The sequence below is a fragment of the Saprolegnia diclina genome (assembly GCF_000281045.1).
Source record: "Saprolegnia diclina VS20 unplaced genomic scaffold supercont1.51, whole genome shotgun sequence".
Lineage (NCBI taxonomy): Eukaryota > Oomycota > Saprolegniomycetes > Saprolegniales > Saprolegniaceae > Saprolegnia > Saprolegnia diclina.
Genome location: NW_008246118.1, coordinates 178375 through 199570, shown reverse-complemented (window position 1 = coordinate 199570; position 21196 = coordinate 178375). Strand labels below are relative to the sequence as shown.

At 57.5% G+C, this 21196-nt stretch overlaps 10 protein-coding genes across 11 annotated transcripts; 7 read left to right on the top strand and 3 right to left on the bottom strand.

Annotated features, from left to right (window-relative positions):
- The first annotated feature begins 480 nt into the window (after positions 1 to 480).
- On the top strand, positions 481 to 2562 carry SDRG_12634 (hypothetical protein). Its single transcript, XM_008618712.1, has one exon. It carries the CDS (start codon positions 523 to 525, stop codon positions 2509 to 2511), a length of 1989 nt encoding a protein of 662 aa, XP_008616934.1. The 5' UTR covers positions 481 to 522; the 3' UTR covers positions 2512 to 2562.
- Positions 2563 to 2706: 144 nt separating this feature from the next.
- SDRG_12633 (hypothetical protein) lies at positions 2707 to 4785 on the top strand. Its single transcript, XM_008618711.1, has one exon. The coding sequence runs from the start codon at positions 2736 to 2738 to the stop codon at positions 4719 to 4721; it is 1986 nt and encodes a 661-aa protein (XP_008616933.1). The 5' UTR covers positions 2707 to 2735; the 3' UTR covers positions 4722 to 4785.
- A 312-nt stretch (positions 4786 to 5097) lies between these two features.
- On the top strand, positions 5098 to 7208 carry SDRG_12632 (hypothetical protein). The gene has a single exon (XM_008618710.1). It carries the CDS (start codon positions 5115 to 5117, stop codon positions 7113 to 7115), a length of 2001 nt encoding a protein of 666 aa, XP_008616932.1. The 5' UTR covers positions 5098 to 5114; the 3' UTR covers positions 7116 to 7208.
- A 191-nt stretch (positions 7209 to 7399) lies between these two features.
- SDRG_12631 lies at positions 7400 to 9486 on the top strand. Of its 2 annotated transcripts, XM_008618709.1 has the most exons (2): positions 7400 to 7747; positions 7800 to 9486. In XM_008618709.1, exon 2 carries the CDS (start codon positions 8093 to 8095, stop codon positions 9266 to 9268), a length of 1176 nt encoding a protein of 391 aa, XP_008616931.1. In that variant the 5' UTR covers positions 7400 to 7747; positions 7800 to 8092; the 3' UTR covers positions 9269 to 9486. The 2 variants fall into 2 exon arrangements, with proteins under 2 accessions (XP_008616931.1, XP_008616930.1); XM_008618708.1 differs by having other exon boundaries at positions 7400 to 9486.
- Positions 9487 to 9654: 168 nt separating this feature from the next.
- SDRG_12630 (hypothetical protein) lies at positions 9655 to 10953 on the top strand. Its single transcript, XM_008618707.1, has one exon. It carries the CDS (start codon positions 9739 to 9741, stop codon positions 10831 to 10833), a length of 1095 nt encoding a protein of 364 aa, XP_008616929.1. The 5' UTR covers positions 9655 to 9738; the 3' UTR covers positions 10834 to 10953.
- Positions 10954 to 11519: 566 nt separating this feature from the next.
- Positions 11520 to 12979, top strand: SDRG_12629 (fumarylacetoacetase; the record flags this gene model as incomplete). The annotated part of the gene is made up of 1 exon (XM_008618706.1): positions 11520 to 12979. One exon carries the CDS (start codon positions 11520 to 11522, stop codon positions 12909 to 12911), a length of 1392 nt encoding a protein of 463 aa, XP_008616928.1. The 3' UTR covers positions 12912 to 12979.
- An 897-nt stretch (positions 12980 to 13876) lies between these two features.
- On the bottom strand, positions 13877 to 14600 carry SDRG_12628 (60S ribosomal protein L44). The gene is made up of 2 exons (XM_008618705.1): positions 14502 to 14600; positions 13877 to 14346 (listed from the first exon to the last, which is right to left on the bottom strand). The coding sequence occupies exon 2, from the start codon at positions 14339 to 14341 to the stop codon at positions 14027 to 14029; it is 315 nt and encodes a 104-aa protein (XP_008616927.1). The 5' UTR covers positions 14342 to 14346; positions 14502 to 14600; the 3' UTR covers positions 13877 to 14026.
- An 825-nt stretch (positions 14601 to 15425) lies between these two features.
- On the bottom strand, positions 15426 to 16557 carry SDRG_12627 (hypothetical protein). Its single transcript, XM_008618704.1, has 2 exons — positions 15930 to 16557; positions 15426 to 15881 (listed from the first exon to the last, which is right to left on the bottom strand). The coding sequence occupies exons 1-2, from the start codon at positions 16543 to 16545 to the stop codon at positions 15475 to 15477; spliced, it is 1023 nt and encodes a 340-aa protein (XP_008616926.1). The 5' UTR covers positions 16546 to 16557; the 3' UTR covers positions 15426 to 15474.
- Positions 16558 to 17015: 458 nt separating this feature from the next.
- Positions 17016 to 18333, bottom strand: SDRG_12626 (hypothetical protein; the record flags this gene model as incomplete). Its single annotated transcript, XM_008618703.1, has 2 exons — positions 17016 to 17789; positions 18040 to 18333. The coding sequence occupies 2 exons, from the start codon at positions 18331 to 18333 to the stop codon at positions 17016 to 17018; spliced, it is 1068 nt and encodes a 355-aa protein (XP_008616925.1).
- Positions 18334 to 18696: 363 nt separating this feature from the next.
- On the top strand, positions 18697 to 20727 carry SDRG_12625 (hypothetical protein). The gene has a single exon (XM_008618702.1). It carries the CDS (start codon positions 18720 to 18722, stop codon positions 20676 to 20678), a length of 1959 nt encoding a protein of 652 aa, XP_008616924.1. The 5' UTR covers positions 18697 to 18719; the 3' UTR covers positions 20679 to 20727.
- The last annotated feature ends 469 nt before the right edge of the window (positions 20728 to 21196 follow it).

Here is a 21196-nt window from a genome sequence, read left to right as displayed (position 1 = left end):
GAGTGCGCTGCTGCTGAAGGGGCATTTGAACTCGTAAACGGATGTGGTTCTACCGAGCTGTGCTATGGAAAAGACACGGGTCCTGTTATTATGGAAAAGGAAACAGTCTCGTCTCGTGCTCTTGAGGTGCATATACAGTATATTCAAGCGATTAAATCTTGGACGCAAGCTCAGCTTGTGCACGTGGCACGGCGACCGAGTGCGTCGTCATATGATACTATCAGGGCTAAATCGGGTGGAAAACCGTCGCGATCAGGCGTGCTGGCGTCTCGCACGCCACCAAATGACCTTGGCGCCACACTTATCGACACCAATAGATTGGGCATTCTTCTCAAGCTAGCAGCCGCCAAGATCCTTGCAAAACAAGGCGAAGTACGCAAGTCACATCCTCCAAGACGGTGTCGATACACATGACGTCGCGACGCTTGGCGAGAGAAACGGTCTGCGAGCAGGTTGGTAACGTCTCTCCACACTTCAAAAGGCGTCTTGAAGCTTACTCCTCGCGCCAAAAGTGAGCTCCGAATGGCGTCCCGTAGTTCGCTCACGCCTGGTGGCTCCGCGTACCTCGTTGGCAGCACTACTGCGACAACGATCAAGTCGAAGCACGGCGCCGTCTTTATAGCATCCCGGGCGTACACGCTCGCGGTCTCGGCGATCTCGCTCCTCGTCGTGGCGCTTGTCGCGGGCGACGCTGTCGTCAACAACTGGACCATGCTCAACTACCTCGGCGGCGGGTTCTTCTTCATTACGCCAATCGCAGCGACCAACGGCATTGATCAGCTCAGTGCGCAGTACAGTTTTCCGCGCAATCTTGGCATGCAGAATCTGTCCAAGGTTGGACGCTGGATGGCCAACTACTCGGTGACCAACATGGTGGCCAAGAGCGACCGGATTTACCTCATCAACACGGGCGACATTCCGCTGACCGCCGACTCGGCGCTCTGCCCCATCTTTGCCAAGACGTATGTAGTCGACATGGGCGCGACCAACTTTCGTGTGAGCCTCGCGCTCGCTTCGGACGCTGTGACGCACTTTCGAGGCAATGCGCTCACGCACTTCTTCACGCACGACGCGACCGAGAACCTCGGCAACACGAGTCTCACCAGCAAGCAACTCATCAACCTCAACTACATTCCTGGCCGGATCACCGTCGATAAACGCTTTACGACCGAGTTTACCCTCCTCAACTCGAGTGTACCCCAAACCCGCATCGTGTCCTACTATCGGATCTTCAGTCGGTCGTTCTGCACCGGGTGCGACCCCGTCGCTGAGCTCGGCTACTCGCAGTGCAACATGACCATGGTCTACAACGACAGCGCAAAAACTGTCCAAGTCACGCGCTCCGAGTTTGTGCCAGGGTCCTTTTACAAGCTCGGGTTCATCATGCCCAGTACGGGCCTCGGGCAAGTCGCGCTCGCGGCCAAGCTCATCGCGATCGTCTTTGCAATTTTGTCCTACATTGCGAGCCGCCGGACCGTGCAGTGGCTGGACATCGACCCGACGCGTGGCGACTCACTTCTCTCGCGCCTCCAGCGGGCGATCGTGCCAAAGTGCTTTCCGTACCAAAGCCGCGCGCTGAGTTATAGCATGTTTTGCTATAACTCGGACGTGTTTGTCTTTTTGTACGCGTTTAGCGTGCTCATCGACATTCAAAATTGTCTCTTGTACGTCCGCAACGTCAACTTGTACACGATGTACGCGCCGCAATTTGGCTACGCGTTGCAACTGTTTGCACTGAGTTCGCGGCTTCTCTGGGTCAACTGCGCGATTCTCAAGATGTGCAAGCTCCTCTGGAACCTTCTTGGGACCGCTGCGTTTGCCGGCGACAGCGTCGTTATGGGCTTCTTCAACCTCAGCAGCGTCACGTCGCTCTATGTGAGTGCGATATTTCTCTTCTACGTGCCGCCGTTCATCGAGTACAACAACGCGATCATCGTGAGCGTCACCAACGCCGCCGAGCGCATCGACGGCATTTGCTGCGAAGTCTTTAACGGGTTTTACATGCGCGTTGCGTCCTCGATCATTGCCGGCCTCTTCGCCAACCTTTTCCTTGTGACGTTGCTGGACCACATTGTCCACTTTAAAAAATGGCGCGCGCTCGCCAAGCACTCGCTGGCACGGCAAGCCATTTACAACAGCTCGTCGATTGTCTGCGACTACATTGGCGATATCCGAGACGAGCGGGACGGACCCATCTTCGTGTGCCACGCCCGCCGCCTCAGCACGCTCTACTGGTTCTTCACGAGCCACCTCTCTCTCTTTGGCCTGCCCGAGAAGAAGGGCCTCCGCGCGCGCAAGGCGTCGGCACTCGCCGTGCAAGCCAAGGCGGTCACGTCCGGCTCGACGACACCTTCGGTGCCGACGGCAGTCGTCCTGGACGAAAGCAACGACTTCATGATCGTGCAGGACAGTGACCACAACCTCCGTCTCCTCGATTTTCAGTTGGCTGAGGTCACGAGCCTCGTCTTCAACATCAAGATCCTCAAGAACACCACCGTCACCATCAAGTAGTGCATTGCATGTTCCTAGGCATTAACTGTCCATGTCTTCTTGCGCGTTTCGGATGCTTTGTCTGGTGGTTTGGGCACTATGTTCCGTGCAGTCGCAGCACCTTCGTCTTCGAGCCTTAGTTGCGAAGAGCCGTTGCGTCGGTTGCACTAAAATGGCGGGACCTCTAAATTTAATCCATTTTCAAAACCACACTCGTCGTTCAGAAAAGCCATCGCGCCAAACTCATGACGCGGCGAGGTAGCGGCATGGGCAGTGTCATTGTCAAGGGCGGCATGCGCGGCCTCGCACACCGCGGGTACGGCTACGCCAAGAACATTGCGGGCTTCCTCGTCATCCTCCTCATCCTCATGGACGCGCTTGTCAACAACTGGACACTCGGCAACTACCTCGGGGGCGGCTATTTTTTTCTGACGCCGCTCGGGTCGGTCCAGAACGCGCGGCAGCTCGAGACCAAGTACAGCTACATGCGCGGTTTTTCGATCAAGAACCTCTCCAACATGGGCCAGTGGATGTCGAACTTCACCATCATCAACTTTGTCGAGAAGAGCGACCGACTGTACGCGATCACGGCCGGCGAGTACCCGCTGACACCAACCATGGTGCTCTGCCCCGTCTTCCAAGGCGTCTACGGCAACGTTGACGTTTCGAAAAAAGTGAAATTGGCGCTGGCGGCCGACGCGACGACCTACTACCGCGGCAACATGCTCACGCACGTCTTTACAGACGATGCGAGCGTTGACATGGCGACACCAAACATGCGCAGCGCCGACGTCTTGGCGCGCGGGTACCTTCCCGGGCAGACGACCGTCGACAAGCGCTTCACACGGGACTTTGCCATTGCCAACACGTCGTCCGAGCAGACGCAAATCGTGCCATATTTCCGAATTCTCTCGCGCAACTACTGCACGGGCTGTGACCCGGTCGCGGAGCTCGGGTACTCGACGTGTCAGTTCAAAATGGTCTACGATGACGCGGCCAAGACGCTCACGGTCTCGTCGAGCGCGTTCGTGCCCGGCTCGACGTACAAGCTCGGTTTTACGGTGCTCAACTCGGTCTTTGGTCAAGTCGCCATTGTCATCAAGTTAATCGCAATCTTGTTTGCTGTCGCGGGGTACCTTGCGGGCCGGCGCACGATCCAGTGGCTTGAGGTCGACCCGGCGAAACCCGACTCGATGCTCACCAAAGTGCTGCGCATGGTCGTTCCCAAGTACTTTCCGTATCAGAGCGACGCGCTCAGCTACGACATGTTCATGTACAACTCGGACATATTCGTGCTCTTGTACACGTTCTCGGTGCTCCTCGACGTCCAAAACAGTCTGCAGCACACGCGTAATGTCAACTTGTACAACGCGCTCTCGCCGAGCGCCTTGGTGTCGATCGAGATGTTTTCGCTCTCGCTGCGACTGCTCTGGGGCAACCTCGCGATCCTCAAGCTCTGCAAACTGCTCTGGAACCTCCTCGGCATTGCGTCGTACAATGGGCAGAGCACGACGATGGGCTTTTTCAATTTCTCGAGCGTCACGTACCTCTACCTCTCTGCGATCTTGCTCTTCTTCGTCCCGTCGCTCATCGAGTACAACAACTCGGTGTCGGTCGACATTGCAAATGCCATCGAGCCCATCGACGGCATTTGCGTCGAAGTCATCAACGGCAGCTACCTCCGCGTCGCGCCGTATGTGATTTACGCGCTCGTCCTCAACATCTTTGTGGTCATTTTGGTCGATCACGGCATCAACTACAAGTACTTCAAGATGCTCCGAAAAAACAGCTTGGCGCGCCAAGCGGTTTACAATAGCACGTCGATCATCTGCGATTTTCTCTGGGGCATCGAGACGCGCGCCAACCTCAACGGCGCCGAAGGCGCGATTGTCGTCGTCCGCGCCCGCCGCCTCAGTACGCTCCAGTGGTTCTTCATGTGCCACTTAACGTGCTTTTGTCTTCCGGCCAAAGACCTCTTGATTCGAAAAAAGTCGACGCTGCAGGTCAAGACTACGCTGCGCTCGATGAAGGGCAGCTCGGTGCGGGACGCGTCAATGGCCGAGGCGTCGACAAATGCGACGGCGAACGCCGACGAGAGCACGGAGACCATGTGCCTCCTTGTCCAGGACTGGGACCGGAATATCCACCTCCTCGACCACTCGCTCACCGAGGTGACGAGCCTCGTGTACAACATCAAGGTGCTCAAGAACACGACTGTCACCATTCGATGATTCGTAGTACCTTGCCTTGCATATTCTCCGTGCTCGAATACATGTTTCTTGCTTGATGATCGAATCACCGACCTTCTAGTGACACTGTGATTCAGGGAAACGACCTCTCTTTACGCTACCATCAATCGTCTGCGTGGCCATGGGACTTGACTGGACAAACGTAGTTTGCTGAATATGCGATCCCAGCACTCTACTACCAGGCCTTTTTTGCCCCAATATCAAGCCCGTCGCGCACGGAGCGGACGTGCCCGTCCCCACATTCCTTGCACAGCCTCATGCTTCGTGATCGACCAAGCAAACGAGGTCAACCGACGCACGCCGCTTCCAACCCGCCGTTTTCGCCGAAACTGACGGCGCTTCAAATGCTCGTTGTTGTTGCCAGTGCTGAACGCGATGCCTCACACGGTCTCAGACGTCCGGACGTTCGTCGCTGATCATGGCGGCGTGCGAGGCCTCACGCGCCTCGGGTACGGCTACGTCAAGCGAGCCGCCGGTCTCTTTGTCGTGTTTCTCATCGCGATGGACGCCGTCATCAACAACTGGACGCTCGGCAACTACCTCGGAGGCGGGTACTTCTTCTTGACGCCAATCGGCGCGGTGCAGAACGCGCCGCAGCTCGAGACGCAGTACAGCTACATGCGCGGCCACTCGATCACCAACATGTCCAACATGGGTCAATGGATGGCCAACTACACGATCGTCAACTTTGTGAGCAAGAACGAGCGCGTGTACGCGGTTTCCGCCGGCGAGTTTGACCTAACACCGTCGACGGTCCTCTGTCCCATCTTCCAAGGCGACTACCACGTTGATCTGAGCGTCTCGACCAAGGTCAAGCTCGCCGTCGCTGTCGACTCGACGACCTTTTTCCGGGGCAACGCCTTTACCCACGCGAGCAATGGCGACGGCAACGTACAGGCTGGCGCCAGCAGCGTCGACCTCTTCCGTCGCGGGTACCTTCCGGGGCGAACCACCGTCGACAAACGCTTTACGCACGAGATTGTGCTTGTCGATACGCCGGCGGTTCAAAAGCAAGTGGTCTCGTATTTTCGCATCTACTCGCACAACTACTGCACCGGCTGCGACGCGGTCGCCGAGCTCGGCTACTCGACGTGTGAGCTCTCGATGGTCTACACCGACGCAACCAAGACGCTCACGGTCACCACCAGCGCTTTCGTGCCGGGCTCGACGTACAAGCTCGGCTTTACGATCATCAACTCTGCGATTGCTCTTACGTCCCTCATCATCAAGCTCATCGCGATCTTCGTCGGCTTTGGCGGGTACATTGCGAGCCGCCGGACCGTGCAGTGGTTTGAGGTTGACCCAGCAAAACCCGACTCGTTTTTAGCCAAAGTCATTCGCACCGTTGTGCCCAAGTACTTTCCTTTTCCATCCGAAGCGCTCAGCTACGACATGATGCTCTTCAACTCGGACGTGTTTGTCTACTTGTACACACTCTCGGTGGTTTTGGATTTGCAAAATTGTCTGCAATATGTCCGCGATGTTAGCGTCTACAACTCGCCGGCGCCGCAAGCGCTCGTGTCGATTGAGATCTTTTCGCTTTCGTTCCGCCTGCTTTGGCTCAACCTCGTCATCCTCAAGCTCTGCAAGCTGCTCTGGAACCTTCTCGGCATCGCCTCGTACAACGGCCAAAGCGTCATGATGGGCTTCTTCAACTTCTCAAGCGTCACGACGTTGTACCTCAGTGGGCTCTTTCTCTTCTACATCCCGTCCTTTATCGACTACAACAACTCGGACAACTACGAGCTGTACCACCAGGTCGAGCCGCTCGACGGGATCCGTGTCGAAGTCATCAACGGCATCTACGCCCGCGTCGCGCCGTACGTCATCACTGTGCTCCTGATCAACATCCTCGTTGCCATCGTCTACGACCACGTTTGGAATCTCTCGCATTGGAAAATGCTGCGGAAAAATAGCTTGGCGCGCCAAGCAGTTTACAATAGCACGTCGGTGATGTGCGATTTTCTCTGGGGCATCGAGCCGCACGAGCTGCCGAATGGTCCGGGCTCGGTCGTCTACATCAGTGCGCGCCGCTTGAGCACGCTCCAGTGGTTTTACATGTCGCATTTGACGTGCTTTGGCTTGCCGGCCAAAGATCTCGTTGTGAAGAAGCGAAGCATGCTCACAGTGCACGTCAAGTCGCCGCGCAACAAACCGCCGGTCGCGTCGGCCATGTCTACGCGGTCGGCCAAGGAACCGTCGGGCGGCGAGGCCATCACGACCAAAGCGATCGCCGAAGACGATACTGAAGAGTTCTTTATGCTGGCGCAGGACGGCGACGCCAACATCCACATCCTCGACGGAAACCTCACCGAAGTGCCCAGCGTTGTGTACAACGTCAAGATCCTCAAGAACAACATCATCAAGCTCAAGTAAGAGAAGGCCACGATACGTCAACAGCACGTTTATACCATTGTACATATACGGTAGATATAAAATGGTTATTGGACAAGAAACACAAAAAGTCGAGAATTTGGATTACGGTATGCGGGGAAACGGCAAAGGCAAACAGCCAAGTCGGATGCTGGTGTATCCGATCAAGACTATCACCGAACGGTGCTACAGTACTGGCGTGCAATTCTACGGTATTTTGGCAGATACATCCTAGATCTGAGTCGCCTCCGATCCTCATCCTCGCGGTCCCATTCCAACACCAGGTCCAATGACCGACCACTCGAGTTGACCGCAGTCGAGGCGTCATTGATCGCGCCACCGCAGTCAATGACGCTTCGCCGGCGCCTTGCGATTTTGTAGAAACGCAGACCATTACACGAAAGCCACTACAGTGTACGCTCGGTTGCAATCACGAACAACCTGTAGAGGTGTGCATGCTAACGCTACAGAGCACGACGCTGCCTGATGCCACGACCGCGCCCGCGCAGCACGCCAGTGCACTGATACCTGCACTCCCGGTGCTACTCTTCCTCGTCCCGGACAGCCCAGCGTCGGAGAAACCGCCATCGACGGCGAGAACGACGAACGACTTGGCCCAGCTTCAAGTCGACGCGGTATGTTACGTTCGCACACACGTTCGCCAGCTGTCGGCAGAGTACAGTGTAGGTTTGTCCCCTTCGCCGATCAAGGCACCCAACGCCACGGTCGTCGTTCGCAAGGAGGCAGCTGCGGTCGACGCAGTAGCTTCCACGCATTCGTACTCACGGTCGTTGTATCGTTAAGCTGGTGGGGGGAACTGGCGGCGGTTGGTCCGGCGCTGGCGCCATCTTGGACCGAGATACACTCCGGCAGCGCCATGGCTGGTATGGCGGGTAGGGTAGCGCCGACAATCGAAAAGAGCCTTAACGTACAATGCGTAACTACAAAACGCCAGTTTTTGTTTTTTCCACATGTAAAAGATGGGTGGGCAGCTAACTCGGCACGACCGTGTGTCACGGCAGAGAGTAACGCGCTGGCTCCCGTCGCGACATGGACGGGTCTCGGAGCATTTGAGAACTTGCAACGAGACGAGCTGTTGCAAGATGGGTTTCTTTGGTCGGTCCAGCGAAGCGTCGCCGCGGTCGCCCTCGATTAGCCACAACGACTTGACGCCGAGCGGCCTCGAAGACAAGGAGAACGAGCATGGCGATCTCCAGCGCAAGAAGCGCATGCTCATCATGGCTGGCTGCGGCCTCGCGGTCGTCGCCGCGGTCGGTGTCGTCACCTTTGCAGCGACGAGCTCGACGGACGCCAGCACCGGCGAAGGTCTCGCCACCACGCCCAAGCCGACGACCGCAGTCGCCAACGGCGAAACCTTGGTGGGCTCGACCGGCCACCTCGACAGCGTCCCGACCGAGAGTCCGTTCACCCCGGTGACCACGACGGCCACACCCGAGTCGGCCAACGTGACCTTGATTGGCGACACCAACGTGCTCCCGGGCACTGAGAACGCGACCAAGACGGACGCGCCGACGACGGTCCCGGTCACTGAAGTGCCGACGCCGGCCCCGACGACGGAGGCGCCGACACCTGCGCCCACGCCCGCGCCCACGCCGGCTCCCACGCCTGCGCCGACCCCGGCACCGACGCCTGCGCCTACGCCTGCCCCCACGCCGGCGCCGTCGCCGTCGAGCGGCTCGCCGTCCGACAACGGGTCGGGTCTCTGGGGCGGGAAGCTCTCGATCGTCAACAACCTCCCCAAGATGTGCAAGTACACGGACAAGACCGCGACGTGGTTCTCGTCCAACGGCCGAGGCGACCTCAAGCAGGGCGAGTCGGCGATGATGGGCCCGTTCGGCGGCAGCTACACGGTCGGCGTCCAGGAGAACGTCTTCGAGTGGTGCACGTACGCCGGTACTTGCGCGTGGAACAAGGGCGCGGCCGACAACTACTGCTACAACATCAGCGTCGACAAGAACTGCAACACCAAGTGGAACGACTGCCCGTACCCGTCGGGGAAGAACGGCGGTCTCTCGCCCGCCCCGGATGGGCGCAAGCGCTACACCATCACTGGCGCCATTAGCAAGGACGGCGTCTGCGTCCTCACCGTCAACCCGACTGGCGGCGGCTCCTTCTTCTGCGAGGCGACGATCTAAGCGCGCGGCCATGGATCGCTACATGGCCACCGCGTTGCAGAGACGACAGGCCCACGAGTACTTGTCTCAATGAGGTTGATGCAAGTCCGTATTTGACGAGTACATTTTTGAATTTATACACACCCGCCATCCTACACTATCGCAGTTGGAGTCAAAGTCGCCTTTAGGTCACTAGCCCTCATCTCCGTCACCACCCAAATACCCTCACTTGTCGTCACTGCCTTTGTCAACTCAGTAGACGAACTCTATTCGCGCAGCTGGTCACGCAACGCTGGCAGCAAGTCACGATGGCCGATGCAAGGTCTCGGAGTCGAGTCCCGCCCTGAACAAGTGGCATCCGGATTGGACCTTATATCCGGCAAAACAACTGGGTTTAAAACCAGTTTAAAACAAACTGCACGCACCCAACCAGCTGTCGGCAATGCCACGTCGGCTCGACGAACCGCTCGGCGTAGCTGCTCAGCGTTGCTATGACGCCGACCCGAGGAGATGCAGTATCTGACGAGGCCGCCGAGGGTCTTATCGTAGACCACGACGGTCGAAAGAGTATCGGTCACGCATCTCTCGCTCAGCCGCGGTCGCCAGCGACCGTGCATGGGACCTTGGTCCTTGGGCTCACGGCGGTCGTCGTCATGGCTCTCGCCGGCATCTTGCTCGTCGTGTCGACAACGACGACGCAAGTGGCAGAGAAGCCGCAGCCCACCCGCCCTCCTGCGACTACGCTTCCTGCGTCGCACGCGCCAGGGTTCAAGCCATGGGCTCCTCTATCCGTGTCGTCGCCCAACGGCCGAAAACTGGCCTACATGCTGTACGCGACAGACGACCTCCAAGCCTGCAACGCGCTCATCGCGGCCAAGAAAGTCCGCGCACTTGGCACACCGACGTTCATTGATCTTGTCGTGCTGGTCACCGAAGACGTCTCGGCGCAGGCGTGCCAGGTGCTGACGGACGGCGGTGTCCGCCCGATGAACGTTGCGCGCTGGCGGCGCAAGACAGGCGGAGACTACTACAAGGATTCGCTCACAAAGTTGCGCATCTTCCAAGAGCTCGGGTACGACCGCGTCATCTACATCGACACGGACACGGTCATCATGAAGAACCTCGACGCGCTCTTCCACCTGCCACATGCTATCTTTTGGGCGCCTCGGGCGTACTGGCTCGAGAAACTCCAGCCGTTCATCACGTCCGTGCTGCTCGTAGTGGACCCAGACAATGCGCGCTTTGAGCAGCTCGAGCGCGCGATCGAGACGGAAACCGAGGTGCGCTTCGACATGGACGTTCTCAACGTCGAGTGGCAGCACATGGCCGGCATCCTTCCGTCCGAGTACGTGGTGCTCACGACGCATCTCAAGCACGACGTGGACAAGTACCTCTTTGGCTACAAGTCGCTCATGGACCGTGTCAACCACACGTACATTCACCATTTCTCGTACTCGGACCAGTACATCAAGCCGTGGACGATGGACGTGGATGCGATCGAGCGCCAGCCGCACGTCCTTCCTCTTTTCTACGATCTGTACGAAGAGTATTGGGCACAGCGACGAGCCTTGTGCTCCTTTCTGTGATAACACACTACTGTTAACCTCATTTGGATGTCTCCGAGGCTGTTTCTAGCTCTTGATGTCGATGGTCGCTTCAAGATGATCAAGCTAGCACTACTTGAACAATGATCGCTTAGTAGCTCTTGTGAATGTCGTATGAGATGAAAGCGAAAATGCAGTGATGCAGCCAGTGTAGTTGCTGGCAAGCACGTTCGAGCGCTGGCCTTTGCTCGGACCAACGTGCTTGACCACTCCATCTTGAAGTTGATCTGGGTGCACTTTTATACTCGGGCCTCGGCGAATCTCAGATCTTACTCTCGCAGCACCTTCATAAAACAAAAGCGCGCTATCGATGCACGCTCGTACTGTTGTATGCAAGGTCTTCTCTGGGATGCGGCGCGCCTCCTAGTTTCTACTAGACTCGTGCTCGAGCTGTCTGCTGAGTGATCGAGTGACGTGGAGTCGCCGGTCGACAAATTTGCAATCTTCCGCGATGGCAGCGCTGACGATCGTCATTTCAGCCAATGAAAACGCAGCACGCAATAAGCTTGCGGTTTGTATTTGTGTCGTTTACAAGTCACTTGCAGTTGGGTAATCGAACAATGTCTGCACGATGCCATTGGCTCCTTTTTAGCCAATGGCCTTTAGGATACCGGCGGAAATCCATCTTGGACCGCTCATTTTGGAATTGCATCCCAAGGTAAGCCACGATGCAGCGAGTTGCCACGTTTCTCACTGCCGCTACGATCTTAGGCGTCGCCAGCTTCGTCTTCCTCGCCGTCCAACTCCCAACTCCATCCACCTCTGCTACCATGGCTGCCACGCACGAAGAGTCCTTCCTCCCGATCGCGCCCACGAGCGACTTTCCCATCCAAAACCTGCCGTACGGCATCTTCTCGACGCGCGACGCGCCCGAGCAGAAGCGCGCGGGTGTGGCCATTGGCGACTTTGTCCTTGACTTGGCCGTGATCGCCGCCGCGGGCCACTTCAAGGCCTTCAACGGCTCGGTCTTTGCCGAGCCGACGCTCAACACGTTTATGGGCCTCGGCAAGGCGTCGTGGGACGCGGCTCGCGCCACGATCAAGCACCTCCTCCTCAAGGACACGCCGACGCTCCGCGACGACGCTGCCCTCCGCGCCCGCGCGCTCGTGCCTATGGCCAACGTGCTCATGCACCTCCCGGCGCGCATCGGCGACTACACGGACTTTTACTCGAGCCGCGAGCACGCGACGAACGTTGGCATCATGTTCCGTGGCAAGGACAACGCGCTCCAGCCCAACTGGCTCCACTTGCCGGTCGGGTACCACGGCCGCGCGTCGTCAGTCGTTGTCTCGGGCACGGAGATCCGCCGCCCGCGCGGCCAGGTCCAGGCCGACAACACCGACCCGACCAAGGGCTCGGTCTTTTCGCCGTGCCGTATCCTCGACATTGAGCTCGAGATGGGCTTCTTTGTCGGTACGGGCAACAAGCTCGGCGACTCGATCAAGATTGACGAAGCCGACAACCACATCTTTGGCTTTGTGCTCATGAACGACTGGAGCGCGCGCGACATCCAAAAGTGGGAGTACGTGCCCCTTGGCCCGTTTGGCGCCAAGAACTTTGCGACCACGATCTCGCCGTGGGTCGTGCCCCTTGCGGCGCTCGAGGCGTTCCGCACCGAGCCGAGCTTTGGCCCGGAGCAGAACCCGGCGCCGCTTCCGTACCTCCTCGACCGCAACTACGCCCGTGGCACGTACGACATCAAGCTCGAAGTCGACCTCAAGCCCGAGCACGGCAAGGCGGCGACGATCTCCAAGAGCAACTACAAGTACATGTACTGGAACCCCAAGCAGCAGCTCGTGCACCACACGGTCTCCGGTTGCAACATGCAGCCGGGTGACTTGCTCGGCAGCGGTACCATCTCGGGCGTCGCCCAGGACAGCTTTGGCTCGTTGCTCGAGCTCAGCTGGCAGGGGTCCCGCGAGATCCAGATCGCGGACGGCGAGACGCGCAAGTTCCTCAAGGACGGCGACTCGGTCAACATTCGCGGCTTTTGCCAGGGCCAGGGCTACCGCATCGGCTTTGGCGACTGCGAGGGCAAGATCCTCCCCGCCCACCTCTAAGCGCGCCTTGTAACTAATAACTTGTTTTCGTCTCGTTGGCCTTGAGCAGCTACACCATCGACGAGGGCCACGTCACCAGTGTGCGTTGCTGGCAGCCTTGTCAAAGCAGAGAGATGACGCGAGCGAAGAACTCGCAACACACAAGTTGTACAGCTCGATATTCGGCCTCTGTTTACGGGCGAATCAACTCTGCTACGATACGTCTTCCGCATGCGTGGCCACGACGCGTCACCTTTGGGATAAGGACGCGTCTCGCTCACGAAGTCTCATGCGGCGCGCTCGAGATGGCATATGATGACGGATCTTGATCGTCAGCGTGCTCTTCCATGGTGCTCTTCTATCGGTCTCGTTGGGCTGACACAGGTTAACTTTGAGCGAACTTCGGAATCGCTCTGTAGCTTTTCGCTTCACCGCCTTTTGCTCGTGGTTCAAGCTAGATCGACGATGAGCATCACAATACCTGCCTGCTAGCTGCCTGCCGTCATTGACACCCACTGTACGCAGCTTGCCTCGGTGGCTTGGAACCTGATGCGACCTCTGTACCATATCTACAGTCCTGGCACCGGTGGTGCAAGAGCCAAGCCAAGATGTGCACGAAATGGGCACCCAAGGTGTACTAGTAGCCATCATCGTGTCGACTCGTGTGATGACCGGCAACAACAGACGAGGAAGAGACGATTGCAAATACTGCCGACGGTTCACCGACACTTGGCTGCACGATGCAGCTTCTGTAGCACGTTGGTTGGTGTGCCCAGTGTAGGTCAACTGAGGAGCAGTCAACTCGTCTTGGCCTCAGAGAAACACCACTGAGGTAATAGAGCTTGGCTCAGTTCTGAGAGTTGAGGATGTTTCCTGGCTCGCTTCGGGCGACTCAGGTTCGCACGCGCAAGAGACGCTGTGTATCTCTCACGGACGGCTCGGTGCGAAAGCTCCTCCGCTGGTGGCACTATGCGGAAGGACACACGAGGAGAGACACCATGAAGAAGTAGGTATCTTATTGGACTCGCAGTGATCAATCAATCAAATGGCACTCGACATGGCGATCCAGTGCGCAAGCGACGACGACGACGTGGGAAAAAGGCACTCAACAGACGAGCGAACGCAGGACCAAGCGCTTAGTAGGTATGGCCCGACGTCTTCTTCTTCTCACCAAGTTCGAAGTGCTTGGTGCGCTTGATGGGGAGCTGCTTCTTGGCCTTGCACTCCTTGCACTCCATGCGAAGCGTGATCTTCTTGGTGGTCTTCGCCTTCTTGTGGAAGACGGGCTTGGTCTGACCACCGAAACCCTGCTGCTTCTCGTTATAACGACGAGCACCCTGGGCGAACTTGGACGCCTTGCCGGCCTTGTACTGCGTGACCTTGTGCACAGTGTGCTTGCGGCACTTCTTGCCCTTGCAGAAGGTGCGACGTTCCTTGGGGATGTTCACCATTGTTTCTACGCATCGCCATGAGCGCCGTGTCCAATGCGCACGGTCGAGGTCGTTCGCGATGGTTGCGCCGACGCATGGCCGCGGCCTCGCTGCCAGCTGCGCCGGCCATGCATCGGGTGCCACCTGCACGAAGCGAGCTCGTCCTACGTCGTCTCCATACCTTAGTCCTTGCGAAAAGTCCAATAATAAAAGCCAAAGGACGAAATTCCCCACACAGACTCCCGTCCACCAAACGGTTTGTATGGAGATGACTCTCCACCAGCCAACGGCGCTTTTCTATTGCAGCCAATCACATGCCAGACATTCGTCTTTTTAGCCAATCAAACGCGAGAATGAATCTGCCAATCCGCGCCACTCGATGGCAGCTCACCGCATGCATTAAAATACGCACATTTTTAATGACCGAGTCCCCGCGCGCAAGAAGCGCTACGACGTAATTCTATTAAACGACGCATGAGATTGCACTTTATTTTAATTGCGTGCGCTGGCCGACCGATCGCTGCAAATGCCAAGATTCGCGCCGCCGACGGGACCGTACTACGCGCGAGCGGTGCCCCAAGGTACGCAGAGGTATGGCTACTGGCACCTACTGCCTACGGCGGCGCCATCGACTGCCACGGTAAGAGGCTGCAATGGACTCGAACGCATGCGTTGTTCTTCCATCATTCGAATACGGGCATGGCGAGCATCCATCAGAGGTGGCGAGCAACTACAGTCACCGCGATACCACGCATGGTGGCAGTCAAGCGACTAGTAGGCGCCATTGGAATTGCTTGGCGATACAGCAGCAGCACGCGGCCTCTGAAGCACATCTCCTACGCGCGCATATAAGATTAGCACCCGCGCCTATAAGATTGCAGCGTTGCAGTCGTGTCGATGGCAGGAAAGGCGGCGCTGCAATGGCAAGCCTCGATGGCGAGTGTGTGCGTTGGTGTGGTCATGCGACCGCTGCTTGTGCAAGATCACCACAGTTGGATCCCGTCGACGTCACTCCATGAGCGTACCATGGAGCTCGAATCACGCACTTGTCGACCATCTACTGCCGGTGACGCGCGACCTGACGTCCTGCGCTGCAAGCGCAAGGTGAACAAATAAGTAGTTATCAAAATAGAGCACTGGGTCTTTCTAACGTGCTAGTCGACGTCGCAGCCGTAGAGCTGGATGACGTCGTGGGCACGGACGTTCTCGGGCCGCGCGGCAATCATGGCCGGTGACACGCCATTGAAGTTGACGACATTCACATTTGCACCGTATTCGAGGAGGACGCGGACGACCTCGAGCCGCTTCTCAATGCACGTTTCTTCGCGTCGAAGCTGGACAGCCCAGTGCAAGGGCGTAAACCCAAATGCGTCGGGCAAGTTGACGTCGGCGCCGGCTTCAAGGAGTACGCGCGCCATCTCGGAGAGCGCTTGCTGCGCGCAAATGTGCAGTGCCGAGCCCTTGTCGTGGCCCTTGCTGTTCGGGTCCGTGCCCCGTGAGAGCGCCTTCTTGGCGCTGTCTACGTCGCAGTTGCGGACAGCGTCCCGGAGGTTCTCGCCCGCTATTTCATCTCAATAAGAACAAAGATACCGAGAACGAGATAACGTACCGAGGCCCGGCGCGTTGCAAAAGGTCGCAATGCCATAGACGACGCAGAAGAAGAGCGCAAGCACAATCTTGGCCGAGAAACGCGCATAGGCAAGCACCTCGCCGTACCCGCCCGTCGGGTCGTGGATCGAGGCCACACCGGACGTGAACGCCGACAGCGGCAGTGCTTGTGCACCGCCGACCGACTGGAGCCGCGCTACGTAGGCTTCGTGGAGCCGGTGTGTGTACTGCGGTCCCGTCGTGGCCTGCAAGGCGACATTGGCTTCCCAGACCGCGACGACGAGCGAATACACGGGCACGCCGAAGAGGCGAACAGCGCCGCCAGCGAGCGTCATGGGGGTCGCCAGCACGTACTTCCAGAGGTACGGCTGGTCGCTGCGCGCGTCTTCGCGGAAGAGTGACGTGGCGGCGGCAATGAGACCGACGTACATGCCGAGGAGCACTGACCGATGGTGGTTGCTGTGCAGGTAGTCGCTCAGCATGCCCACAACGTACTGCGCGAGCATGATGCGCGGGTACTCCCAGACGAAGCCCGCGACGACGAGGAAGACGCCGACCTTTGTGTGGTGGTGCAGCAGCAGCTTGAGCATACGCGTCGTCGATCTGAAACTGGTCATCGAATGCGACGCGAATTGCGTTGTTCCATCGTTCGAAAAAGGAAAAAGCCTAATTTGGAACGATGCCCTGGCTACGCCCAAACTTGGTTTTTGAATACTCATCCTAGTTGAGGTCCATCGAGATCAGGAACGGCGCCTGGTTTTTACGTGGCAACTTGATGTGGCGGGAGCTTGCCCGAGGCTGGGACCAGCTCGGCCCGCCGCCGCCCTTTTAATAGACTCCTGGAGCGCTTGAATGATTCCTGCAGCTGATTCAAGGTGCTAGCGTGGCTGTCAGGCTCTGGCGCATTGAAGCGTGAATGGCTGAGGTTGATGCCAGCCGCCTCTCCCACACCACAGCAGCCATTATGTCTGACTGCTCAGAGCGCTACACAATCCGAAATCGCAACGTTCGTGTGCTTTATGCAGCCAGAGACAGTGCGAACTCGTTTGGTTCAATGGAATAGATAGATAGTTATATGTACGGAGGGTTAATCGAGGCTGATCAGCGGCTCGGGCGCAGCCGCCACGTCCTTGACGGCCAAGATCACGACCGACTCGACCTGCGTCATGACGTACGCCAGTAGCACCTGCATGTCGGCTTCCGTGCCCTTGACGTACAGCGAGAACTCGTCGTCGCCCACATGCGCGGCCGCGCGAAACATCTTGTGGCCATCGTTGGCAATCGCGAGCGAGTTCTTTTGCGTAGATAGAAACGTCATGAGCGCGTCCATGTCATCGAGTCGGCCCTTGAGCGCGAGGAGCTGGCGAGGCACCGCGGCCACCTTGGCGGCGCTGTAGAACCGGCGGGCATCTTTCTGCACCCGCTTCTTGCGCTTGGGCTTGGAGTCGTCCTTGGGTGCAACCGAAAAATCAAAGTTGGCGGGCACAACGTCGTCGTCGTCCTCTTCATACTCATCGTAGTTGTCGTCGGCGTCGTTGGCGACCGAGGCTTGCAGCGAAACGAGCGAGGTATAGTCGCTGTCGGCCTCTGCCTCTTGCAGCGAGAGTGCCAACGCGTAGTCCACGTCCGCCGCCAGCGCGTCGACGCTGTAGTCGGGGCCATCTTCGAAATCTCGGGGATTGTACCCTGGCGGCAAGTCGTCCTCAAAGTCCTTGGGGTCGTAGCCGTCGGGGAGGCTGTCCTCAAAGTCCTTGGGGTCGTAGCCTTCCGGGAGGTCGTCGTGCGTCGTCGCAGCGAGGGCGCGCGCGAACGCTTCGTCCATAATCTCGCGCAGCGGCACGGGCGAGGATGTCGTCATTTCCTGCAAAAGGCAAAGTGACGTTGGCCTTTCTGGCATTCGTCTCGGCCACGAGCGGCGTTCGGCGCTTGTTCCATTGATGCTGACCAACACTCGACCTCTAAAGAATGCAGGTCGTGTCTGCGCCATGCGTGTTTGTCACTGTCTCAGGTAGAGTTGCGTGCAGGTAGTTTTATTAAACCAACGTGTTGTCTTGATTGATGGTGACGGTAGAATTTTTGAGTATCTTGATGCTGTAGACAAGACTGATCACGTCGCTGCGCTGACCGTCGAGGAGGTGGATGTGGCGGTCGCCATCTTGGACGACCATCGAGAACAAGTCGCGAATGTCGTCGCTGCTGCCGCCGGGTTTTTTCGAGCTCAAAGCTGAGAGAGTGTCGCTGCGCGCAATCGAGCGCGTTCCGTTGGTTCGTTGCGTCTGGAGGCGCGACTGCACGTTGTTGAGCGACTGCTTCTTCATTCGCAGCTCCTTCTGCGGTAAGCCAAAGCACATTAAGTGTTTCATGAAGAACCACTGGAGCGTGCTCAAGCGGCGTGCGCGGCGCATTAGGATTGACGCCTCGCTTGTCGTGTCGGTATCGGGCTCAATCCCATCCAAGTAATCACAGACAATCGAGGTGCTGGTGAAGTTGGCTTGGCGCGCCAGTTGTTTTTGGCTGAAATGACCCAGTTTTGTCGATTTCAGAGATGGTCGAGCGCCGCCACGAGCAACACGTTGAACGTTGAGAAAGAGCCCCAGTGCAATCGAAGACGCGACGCGGACGTAATAGTCGTCTCTGGCATGTGTGGATTTTGCATGCGATGTACAGAGGAGAGGCTGAGCTTGTACGGTTCATGACGTCATTGTAGTAGAAGGGACGCCACCGGTTTCAGCGCCGCTTGGCTCGCCCCACTAATTATAGCGTCAACTGCTGCACCAAGGCAGTAGCCAACATGCGCCCTGAAACCATCCTGCCGCTTCGGGTGCGCCTCATCCGCGCGTCCGACACCCTGCACCGGTACGCCGTCCGGCTCATCGGGACGTTTGTCGTCTTCTTGCTCACAGCGGACGCAGTCGTCAACAACTGGTCGCTCAACAACTACCTCGGCGGCGGCTACTTCTTCTTGACGCCGGTCGGCGGTATTGGTGCCGCGTATGAGCTCGATACTGAGTACAGCTTTGGCCACGGCCGCGCGATTGCCAACCTCTCGGACATCGGGTACTGGATGACAAACGTGACGGTGAACCACCTTGTGACCAAGAGTAAGCACATGTACACGTTTACAGCCGGCGAGTATGCGCTCACGCCGGCCACGGATCTCTGTCCGATCTTCACGGGCACGTACAGCGCGTCGTCGGCGTCATCGATTCGCTTGGCGCTCGCGGACGACGCCATCTCGTTCTACCGCGGGCACGCGCTCGACCATATCTTTACAAACGACCAAACCGCCAACTTGGCGACGCCCGGTATGTCGAGCACTGAGCTATTGAAGCTCGGGTACATTCCCGGGCGCACGAGCGTTGATAAACGCTTCACCAAGCCATTCCAAATCGCCAACACGTCGCAACTGCAGCATGTTGTCGTGCCGTATTTTCGCATGTACTCGCACAACTTTTGCACGGGGTGCACGCCGATTGCCGAGCTCGGGTTCAGCAAATGCAACATGACGCTATCGTATAGTGACGCGACGGCGACACTCCGCGTTATCTCGAGCGACTTTGTGCCTGGCTCGACATACAAACTGGGCGTGACCATGGTCAACTCGGCCGTCGGCACGCTGTCGCTTGTCGGCAAGCTCTTGGCGATCGCGCTTGGCATCGGCGGCTTCCTCGCGAGCCGGCGCACCGTGCAGTGGTTTGAGGTCGACCCGTCGAAACCCGACTCGATCGTCGCCAAGGTCCTGCGGACCGTCATCCCAAAGTATTTTCCATTTGCGAGCAATGCGCTCAGCTACGACATGTTTTGCTACAACTCGGACATCTTTGTGTTCGTCTACACGTTCTCGGTGCTCCTCGATCTGCAAAATTGCCTCTTGTACGTCGGTAGCGTCAACGTGTACAATGCGCCGGCGCCCCAAGTCCTCGTGTCGCTCATGATGTTTTCGCTTTCGTGCCGACTGCTCTGGGTCAACTGCGCGATTCTCAAATTCTGCAAGATCTTTTGGAACCTCGTCGTGCACTCGAACTACAATGGGCAGAGCAACGTCATGACGTTCTTCAATTTCTCGACGGTCACGTACCTCTACCTCAGCGCGATCATGCTCTTCTTCATCCCCGCGTTCGTCGAGTACGACAACTCGGTGCACGCGGATCTGCCCAAGTCGGTGGAGTCGCTCGACGGCCTCCGTGTCGAAGTGTTTGACGGCAGCTACATGCGCGTGGCGTCGTCCATCATCTACCTCCTGCTCGCAAATGTGTTTTGCGTCACAGTCATCGACCACGTCATCAACTACAAGTACTGGCGCACGCTGCGCAAGAACTCGCTTACGCGCCAAACAGTCTACAACAGCAGCTCGATCCTCTGCGACTACCTCCCGCGCCTCGAAAGCCACGAAGACGGCGTGACGACGACGACGAGCATTCGCGCGCGCCGGCTGAGCACGCTCCAGTGGTTCTTCATGAGTCATTTGACGTGCTTTGGCTTGCCGGCCAAAGACCTCCTCGTGAAGAAGAAGAAGACGCTGCTCGTCCAAGTCAAGGTCGCGCGGGCCTTTCGCAACCCCACGGCGCAGTCGGCCGTGTCGGCGCGCGAGCCAGCCGACGCGATCGAAGAGGAGGAGGCAGAAGAGTTCTTCACGATCGTTCAGGACGGCGACCGTGTGATTCACTTGCTTGACGGCAACTTTGCCGACGTGGGCAGCACATCCTTCAATGCCAAAGTGCTCAAGGACGCACACATTACGATTCGATAGATAAAATTGTATATATTTCATGTAAAAATACACTCAAACTGTCAAGGGATTTTGCTTCATGCCCTTGAATGGTCACGTACATAGATCGCACGAGGCAGTGCCTCGACAGTTTATGGCTCCAATATGAAAACAAGTTGGTTCGGATAGGAAAAAAAATAAAATGGCAGCACTTGCGACAGAACATGTGTGCTGGCTTGGCTCAGAGTATCTTTGGCATGAGCAAGCGACATGCCAAAACGTCAAGATCAAGGTGGCTTCGGCTTCAATGTATTTTGGTTCGAGTCGCCGACTATTTCGAACGGTTGATATGGCCGGCTCATGCGGCTGGCAATGTCGCTCTCGCTGGTCAAGGGTGCCATTCCAGGTGACACGTGAAAAACCACACATCGACACAGATGCAACGAAAGAAGCGTGTACACTGTCTGCACTCTAGAGGCGAGTAGCTCGCTTCTTGACTTTGTATCAATGTGTCGAGTAGGATTACTTGAAAATGTAGTTGGATAGAGTTGTCTAAAACA

Excerpts from the sequence above, each read along its gene's own strand:
- SDRG_12634 (XM_008618712.1), top strand. The coding sequence starts at position 523 with ATGGCGTCCCGTAGTTCGCTCACGCCTGGTGGCTCCGCGTACCTCGTT.
- SDRG_12633 (XM_008618711.1), top strand. The coding sequence starts at position 2,736 with ATGACGCGGCGAGGTAGCGGCATGGGCAGTGTCATTGTCAAGGGCGGC.
- SDRG_12632 (XM_008618710.1), top strand. The coding sequence starts at position 5,115 with ATGCCTCACACGGTCTCAGACGTCCGGACGTTCGTCGCTGATCATGGC.
- SDRG_12631 (XM_008618709.1), top strand. The coding sequence starts at position 8,093 with ATGGGTGGGCAGCTAACTCGGCACGACCGTGTGTCACGGCAGAGAGTA.
- SDRG_12630 (XM_008618707.1), top strand. The coding sequence starts at position 9,739 with ATGACGCCGACCCGAGGAGATGCAGTATCTGACGAGGCCGCCGAGGGT.
- SDRG_12628 (XM_008618705.1), bottom strand. The coding sequence starts at position 14,341 with ATGGTGAACATCCCCAAGGAACGTCGCACCTTCTGCAAGGGCAAGAAG.
- SDRG_12627 (XM_008618704.1), bottom strand. The coding sequence starts at position 16,545 with ATGACCAGTTTCAGATCGACGACGCGTATGCTCAAGCTGCTGCTGCAC. Across the intron at positions 15,882-15,929 it reads TTGCAACGCGCCGGGCCTCG|CGGGCGAGAACCTCCGGGAC; the intron begins GTACGTTATCTC and ends GAGATGAAATAG.
- SDRG_12625 (XM_008618702.1), top strand. The coding sequence starts at position 18,720 with ATGCGCCCTGAAACCATCCTGCCGCTTCGGGTGCGCCTCATCCGCGCG.